Raw genomic sequence first — 8361 nt, 5'->3', positions numbered from 1 at the left:
CCAGCCCTCCTCCCTGGAACACCTTATTGCTCCTCCCCAACTGTTCCCCCTGGAGCTCGACCGGACCCGACACCTCACCTCGCTTACACCGCCCGCGGCTTTCCCACCCCTCTCAGCAAAGCGGCACCACCATCGCAGCCATCAACAGTACTTGCACCACCCTGTCAGCTGCGAGCAATTAGCAGCGTTAGCAGCACCCGGGACGGTACCAGTACCAACCCGGTGGAGGCCCAGGTCCAGGTCCAGGTCCAGGTCCAGTCGTCTCTGCACTACACTCGACTGCACCGAGCTGCAGGGCAATCCAATCTTTCCGTCGTTGCGCCCCACCTCGACCCTACTTTACCTCAAAAGACGCTACACATCCTACGCTACTTACACCAGGCCACCTGCGGTCGCGACCTGCTTGCTGTTATTATTATTTTTTTCATCTCCCTCCCTCCTCTCTGTTACTGCACGCTGCCCACTGTCTGCCCACCAGACCGCTACCCACCGCCGCCGCTTGCTGCTGCTGCTGCTGGGCCAGGCTCGCTCCTCGTCCGCCTCTGCCTCCGGCTCTCACCTACATAATACCTTAATCCCTACTCCCATCCCAACTTCTTCGTCTTATTACTCTCCTTCCGACCTTCTCCAAACTCTGAACATTGCGGCGCTCCATTTCACCACCTGGAACAAAACTAGAAAACAAAAAAAAGGGGGTTGAAACACGTCTGCTATTTTGTCCGCCCTACGAGTCAAGTCTACTTGGGCCCGAGCCCTCCCACTGCGCCGAGGCGTTCTTGACGCCACAGCGTGCCCTTTCCTTGTCAGACCTGAGCCTCGAGTTTCGACGGCACTCCCGAGTCGACTTGAGTCGCATTCTCCCCCGCCAGTCTCCCGCATAGTTCGCCTCTGTTGCTCTCTGCGCAGCACCGTGCTTGGATTTTTTTTTTTCCATTACCCTCTCTACTTCCTGGCTGCACTCCTTGCTGCGGCTGACACCATCTGCCCGTCACCGACAGCCGGAACCAAGAGAAGCCAGAACGGACAAAAAATAAAGAGGCGAGGCAGTCGGCCGGTCGCATTCGCGTATATACCGCCGTCATCCTCCCTTCCTGCCCCCCCCGGCACATCGCTCACCAACAAACCTGCTGCGCGCTCATGCCTTCAGCTTCCCCCGCTATGGCGAGCCCAACAACCGCCTCGGCGGCCAGTTCCAAACCTTCATCACTCAGGTCGGACGGCAAAAAATCGCCGCGTCTTACCCCGCTGAATGGCCAATCCCCTATCAACGGCAATTCGTCCCACGAGGCCCTGCCGAAACCTGCCGAGAAACCCTCGATGAAGGACAAGCTCACGCGCATGTTTTCCACGAAAGACGCCGCCAGAAACGCTATTGAAGTCCCCCACCGCCCCCGCGGCTCCAGCTTTAATGGCTCCGACAAACCCAGTCCCCCCAGCAGAAAGCCCTCGGCGACAAACGCAGAGAAAGTCACAGAAAAGACCGCCGTCAAACCCGCAAAGGCCCCCGCGAAGGACCTTCACCGATTCATGGTAAATCCAGACCTGCAGGGTGGCCACGAGCACCACCTCAAGTCGAGTCGTCGGCAAGAGAAGCTCTCCGACATGTGGCGCACCCTCATCGGCAAGAAACAGGACCAAGCTGAGAACGACCTTTCCCTCGTTTCCAACTGGGTAGATACCCTCAAGGCCGAGAAGGAGGATATGGCGGGCGACAAGAAGAACGGACCCAACGCAACGACCACGCTCGTCGAGAAGTACGGCAAATGCCAGGAGGTTGTAGGCCGCGGCGCCTTTGGAATCGTCAGAATATCCCACAAGAAGGTCGAGAACGGGTCGGAAAAGCTGTTCGCAGTCAAGGAGTTCCGTCGCCGTCCGGAGGAGACGGAGAAGAAGTACAGCAAGCGGTTGACTGCCGAGTTCTGCATTTCCTCTTCGCTTCGCCACCCCAACGTCATCCATACCCTCGACTTGCTCAAGGACGCCAAGGGAGACTACTGCGAGGTCATGGAGTTTTGCGCGGGTGGCGATTTGTACACCCTCGTACTCTCGGCCGGCAAACTGGAAGTTCAGGAAGCGGACTGCTACTTCAAGCAGATGATGCGCGGCGTCGAATATCTCCACGAGATGGGCGTTGCCCACCGCGACCTGAAGCCCGAGAACCTCCTGCTCACTACTCGTGGCGGCCTGAAGATCACGGACTTTGGCAATGGAGAGTGCTTCAGGATGGCCTGGGAGACGGATCCCCACATGGTTTCTGGACTCTGCGGTTCCGCACCCTATATTGCGCCCGAGGAATACACCGACAAGGAGTTTGACGCCCGCGCCGTTGATGTGTGGGCCTGCGGTGTCATCTACATGGCCATGCGTACCGGCCGCCACCTTTGGCGTGTTGCCCGCAAGGATGTGGACGAGTTCTACGCTAGGTACCTAGAAGGTCGTCGCGATGAAGAGGGATATGGACCGATTGAGTCCTTGCACAGAGTAAGCAGTTTTGGTCGGTTCTACACTTGGGCCCGACGACTAACGCATTGCAGGCGCGCTGTAGGAATGTGATCTACTCCATTCTGGACCCCAATCCCACCCGGCGCATCACGGCGTCCCAGGTCCTCAAGTCGGAATGGGGCCGTGAAATCAAGCTCTGCAAGGCCGGCGAAGAGGGTCTTTGATAGTTGCACGCGCTCTGTTTAGGCGGACCACTTTTTTTTTTCCCTTGCTTGCAGCGAGCAGCCAGCTTTCCTGCGAGCATCACATTCAACAACAACGGCGGAACAGTGAATGACCGGAATTTAAACCCGGTACAAACCATAGAACGATGCGTCTGCAGTACAGACAGCGTGCGTCAACCGGCGGTCTTTTGACTTCTCTTTCAGCCTGCTTCGATTCACCCATTACACTTGTTTTCCTTACGATTTTACGACACCCCCATGCGACCTCGTTATCGCGAGCATCGGCGTTTGGCGTTTTCCCCATCCTGCTTACAACACAACCTTCTGTTCAACGTACATATGACACCCCCGTCTCTTGGAACGGGCATCGCGAACCACGCTACACAGCCGGGTCTACATTTTTTGGGTTGACTTGGCCGGCAGTCCCCAACCCCTACGGAATGAAGCTATAATGAGCGACGGAATTGAGATGCATCCAGCAAATGGAAGGCGGAACTGGTGGGCTTTGTGGAAGAAGTCCAGAGGGCTATGGTAGCTATGGAACCGGAGGACTTGGTAAGGACGGATGCAGAGGGCAATGCATCGGTCTTGGGACATCGGGGAGACTGCATGTATGTGCGGGGGGCCTTGAGCTACACTCTCGCGCACCCCTCACCGGACAATCTCTGGATAGATCGTGTGGTCTCCCCATAATCCACTCGCTTTGTCCCCATAGTGAGTGGCTTGTATTCTGAGCCAAAGACCTGAAGAACAAATTTAATGAACAAGCAAAGAGGAGCGGGCATCCTGGGTGATCATTCCGTGACTGCTCTGCGCGTGTGCTCTCCCACTCTTTGCCCCCCCGGGGTTTTGGTTAGGTCTCTGCTGCCTACGGACGGGCGTCCTGGAGAGCCGGGCGCAGCAATAGAGTTGTCCAGCCACTGCCGGTGTGGATTACGTTGCTGAACTTTGTCACTTGGCAGATGACGAACGGTGCTCCTCAGCCCCCGCCCCAGAGAGCTATGGCTGTCAGGGAGATGACGGTTTAGGAGGCTTAAAATTTCCCGTCTTTTCCTTTCCTGTTTTTTTGCAACCTCGCCGGGGGGGGGGGCAGACGCGTGGTGGTGGCGCCGGCGGCGCCGGGTCCGTCGTCGCGTGGAGCAGTTTTCGGGGAACTGAAGTCAAAACGCTTGCTTTTTCCCCCGTCCTGTTCTTGGTTCGCTGGCCCCGCAGGTCCGCGGTTCTGCACCGAGGTATCCGGGGATTTTTCTTCTGAGAGACATTGGGTTGGAGAAAAAGGGGGGGAGGGGGGGGGTTGGGAAGGAGGCATTCGGCTTGGCGGGCGGGCGAGGTCAGATCGCTCCTTTGGTGTCCATCTCCATCTGGCTTTGTCATGCTTTTTTTGACTTCCAGGCCCATTTTGTCACCCCCCTTCTCTTTTCGTCACAGATGATGCTCCTTGGCGTTTACTGTTCATTGCCAAGGGGAAGTCTTTCGATGAACAACACCGCCCCTTCTCCTCCCCCAGAGAGACATTTCCTCTTTTCTCTCTCTGCACCGAGTCACGCTTGATGATGGGGGGGAGGGGAAGTAGGCGCAGAGTAAATGTCTCTGCCAAGGAGACGATTCATTGCCATGCTTGCTTGGCCTCTGCAGCTCCGTGTAAGTGCGTTCAACAGAGACGCCCCCGTCGCCGCGGCTCGTGGACGGGTCGTCTTGTGCGTGCATAATGCGTGGAAGGCGTGAGATATGGGGAGGGGTGTAGTGTAGCAGCAGGGTGGTTGATCAGATGGGAAAAGGCCAGCACACGGCACACCAACCATCGTCCCTTGATTCCTTTTCGTACACCGCCTCTTTCCGGGGGTCGCCAACTCATCAAAATCATCATCATCGTCCTCACGGCATACACACACACACACCCACACATACACATGCATACCAAAGGAATCATCCAGGCAGGCCTAGTCACCCTACCTCGTGAGCCGAAACATTGAACCAGAGCTATCCAAGATCCGGCAGCCTGGTAGACGGCGGGGGAGCGGAGGGGGGGATTGGACGCGAAGCTAGCTAGCCTGGCATCGTCCACTTGACTCGATGCTGGGGGATCACCGGCGTCATCGATCCCTCCGCGCAGCCAGAGATCCGGAGTCGCACTCCGCCCCCCCTCCACCAAAAAAAAAAAAAAAAAAAAAAAACGTGGCGCATAACTCCGTGGACCTCTCTCGATCCCCTCTAGTCTGGGGGGGAGCAGGGGATTCTTAGAAAGGAAAACAGAGGGGAAAGGGAAATGGACTAAGCAGAATCGCGCCAAATACTCCAAAAAACCCAACCAACAAACACCACTACCACTAGCCCCTCCCCACGCCAACCAACCCGAACCGTTCGTCAACTACCAGAAGGCGCGGGAAGTGAGTGATTAACCCGCCGGATCCGGATCCGGTGGCGCCAGTACCGGGCGGGGCCGGGCCGAGCAGGAAAGAAGAAGATGAAGAAGAAAAGAACACTCCAAGTGTGACTGTGTTGACGCAGAGAAAGTACTCACACGCATCCGGAAGGAAGAGGGCTCTGGGGAAAAGATGAAGGGGGGGGGGGGCTTCTAGATCCCTTCCTGTGTGGGGCGGTTCGGCGGGTCCGAGACAACGGGTGGTAGCGGGCGGCGTGGGAACCCTTTCCACCCCTCCTAAAAAAAAAAACATATCCCCCCTTCCCGATCGATGCCGGATGACCCTCACCCCCTCCCCGCATCACCCCCCCGCGGCCCTGGGATGCGCCGCATGGACCGCAGGGATTCCTGTCCTCCGGCGCGGGCCGAGAGAGCCGGTGACGCCTCCGGATCTCCACCGCTCAAGTTCGACCGCTGACGGCGCCGGCGCGGAGGGGGGAGAGGTTCACCGGGACAATATGCTGACCGTCCGCCCCCCGATATGACCATACTTACTGCCTTTTCTCGTGTTGGACCCCGTCCTGCTGTCCCTCAGCACCCGGAGAGCCCTTACTGTCCCGTATGCTTACTAACGACAGTCTTCGTCCTCACTTAAGCACATCTTCCCTACTTTACTTATCCTGTAGTGATATAGGCCAGCCATCGGGTTCCTGCCGTTATTGGACCGGTGGGCCCTGAAGCCGTAGACATCCAGTGACCTTCCTTTCTCGGCTGCTTCACGTCTGACAACCATCATCTCAAGAAAGTCCATGCATGTAGCCTGGACGAAGACTTCATTGCTGTGCTCACTCATTAGTCTTCTCACTCGTGTCCTCATCGTGCACACGTCACTTCACTGGCCAGGTCATGATCTGAGGTCTTGAATGGAAAGCCCAGAGGCTTTACTGTATATGCGTGCCCACTCTTGAGTATCCGTAGCTCCGATATACATGACCTAACGCGACTAGTAGCGCACAGGTTGGCAGCCCTCAAACACAAGCAACACAGGAGGCACGCGTCGAGGTGATGAACCTCGGCCCCCTCCCTTTCCCCTTTGCAGACGACCCCAAGATAGTACATACAGAGAGGCCCCTTCTCTGCTCGTGAATCTCGTGCCAACCCTTCATTTTCCCATAAACACCGAAAAAGGAGACAACACAAAGCAAATAAACGCCCCGTGGCGCATGTCAGTGCGAGAATCGAACTTGAACCCCTCCCCAAGACATAACTACCCCCTGTAGAATAGAAGCAGGCCCGAGCCGGTGGCGCCAACCACCCCATGCCCGCAAGCCGCGTATAAGCGAATATTGTTTGTCCATCGCTTTCCTCAAGCGAGGAAAATGGAAGTCGTAATGATCGGTTTTGTTCGTTGTTGTTTGAGAGACGTGTCGCAGCACAGGTATCCCTCGGTAGTTAAAGACATTAATCCCCTGCCTGACCCAATCCCCTCCTGCCGGTATTTTTCCTTTGATCCTGGTTGTAGGGCAAGCAGCAAAGAGCAACAGTGAACGTGAACCAGAATGCTCCGAACCAATGCAACGTGGTCGAGATCGAATCGACCAAGGCGCGGCGGGGCCGGATCCCGCACGTATTTGAAACCAAGAAGTGAGACACAAGCCAGCTCTCACTCCTCAGCCAAGAAGAATCGAACACAAAAAAAAAAGGCGGATGTTTTTAAGAGTGGAACAAGTCCCAAGCCCTCTCGCATAGCCGCAGGAACTCCTCGCGCTTCTGCCTCTGGCTCTCGGGGCTGTCCCGACCGGCACCAAACGGTCCTCTTCTCTGGGCGGCGGGCCCGTGGCCCAGTGGCGGGCTGCCGTCCTCGTACTCGGCGCGGGTGCGACGCCGGCTAGCGCTACGGCCGGGGTCGGCGGCTCTGCTTCCTGGAGCGGGAGAGGGCGGTGTGGGGGGCTGGTGGGCATTTCCGTAGTGGACAATCTTGGGCAGCAGCTCGGGGCGGCCTCCGGCGATCTCGTGCTGGGCCTCTTCAGCAGACTTGTACTCCCGCGGGCGGGCGGATGTCGGAGGTTGGTGCTGCATCTGGGGAGGGTGACCGGGCGACGCCAGAGGGGGCCGCGAGCTGTTCTGAGGGTACAGAGAGTTGGGGGCGTTCTCGGGGTGGCTGGAGACTTGGCCGAAGACGTCGCTGATGGGGGGCAGACGGTTGTTGGTCTGGTTGGCGGGGACGTGGTGAATGTGAGAGGTGTTGGAGAGAGAGTTCGGCTGGTTCGCAATGTGGCGGGTAAGAGGTGCAGGGTGTTGACGGCCGGTGAAGGAGTGGCCCAGGGGAGCAGACTGGATGACGCGCTCGTTGGCGAACGACTCGGCAGAGGGCGGCAGGATAGAGAGCTGGGCCTTGTTCCTGCGAGACATCCCAGGCGTCTTGGCAGCAAATTGGGACACGGGGTCCTTGCCGGTGTCAGGGCCGTCGCCCTTGGCCGACTGCTGCTGCAGTCTTTGCTCGATCAAGATGCGCTGCTGGTCTCTCACACTCATGCTGCGCTGGAGCTGCTCCTTCATGATGGGATCCTGAGTCACGAAACCAGGCGAGAGGCACGCAAGGCCGACCTCCTGAATGCCCAGGTTGTCCCGGGCGGTCATAGGCCGCGCAGTGCCGGGAGTGTTAGAGCCCGGGTGTGCGCCTCTAGAGAGGTCCAGCTTGCGTGGCCTGTGTCGGGTGGTTGGCAAATCCGGAGAATTGGGCTCCTTCTTGACGATAATCTTTGGGGCACCGTTGGAGTGTCGCGCACTGAGAACGAACATGAGTTAGCTGACTGGAGAATAATGAGTTATTTGGGTGCTGAGATGCAACTTACGCGCCGGGAGGAGATGACTTGGGAGCTTGGGCGGCGCCCCTGGGGCTGCCGCTGCCTGTACGCTGTGCCGTCGCATTGGGGGTACCAGCGGGGGCGAAAGTTCTTTGTTGGGCCGGCGAAGAAGCGGCGTGCTGCGCAGAAGACGCGGGGGCAAGGTCAGAAGCGAACGACGGTCTGTCGTGAGGGGCCGGAGAGGGAGCCATTGCAATCGCTGTGCTCATAGTTGCTGTGCGGTCCGAAGTGGGTTGGTGGAATGAAGGAGGAAAATCCGTTCGAGGCGGGTTGCTGCTGCACCCGTGTCACCTATTTGCCGTCTGAGATGCAAAGGGTGCCTCGTATCGCTCGGTTCTGGCGGAGGTCAGAAGGAAACTTTGGTTTCCGGCTTGGCTGTGTGGTTGGGTGGTTGCGAACACTGGACGAGTCGGTCGCAGATTAAAGGAGAGCGAATTGGCGATGTCGTCAAGCGCTGGGGGGGGAT

The 8361-nt window shown here is 57.9% G+C and overlaps 2 protein-coding genes across 2 annotated transcripts; one reads left to right on the top strand and one right to left on the bottom strand.

Moving 5' to 3' along the window:
* Window positions 1-1137: 1137 nt before the first annotated feature.
* On the top strand, window positions 1138-2666 carry EsH8_IV_000510 (kinase domain-containing protein; the record flags this gene model as incomplete). The annotated part of the gene is made up of 2 exons (XM_083265400.1): window positions 1138-2481; window positions 2535-2666. The coding sequence occupies 2 exons, from the start codon at window positions 1138-1140 to the stop codon at window positions 2664-2666; spliced, it is 1476 nt and encodes a 491-aa protein (XP_083124295.1).
* A 4075-nt stretch (window positions 2667-6741) lies between these two features.
* Window positions 6742-8104, bottom strand: EsH8_IV_000509 (uncharacterized protein; the record flags this gene model as incomplete). The annotated part of the gene is made up of 2 exons (XM_083265399.1): window positions 6742-7816; window positions 7884-8104. The coding sequence occupies 2 exons, from the start codon at window positions 8102-8104 to the stop codon at window positions 6742-6744; spliced, it is 1296 nt and encodes a 431-aa protein (XP_083124294.1).
* Window positions 8105-8361: the final 257 nt, after the last annotated feature.

This window comes from Colletotrichum jinshuiense, chromosome 4 (assembly GCF_051148585.1).
Source record: "Colletotrichum jinshuiense chromosome 4, complete sequence".
In the NCBI taxonomy this organism is placed as follows: domain Eukaryota; kingdom Fungi; phylum Ascomycota; class Sordariomycetes; order Glomerellales; family Glomerellaceae; genus Colletotrichum; species Colletotrichum jinshuiense.
This window is presented reverse-complemented; position numbering and strand designations above follow the sequence as displayed.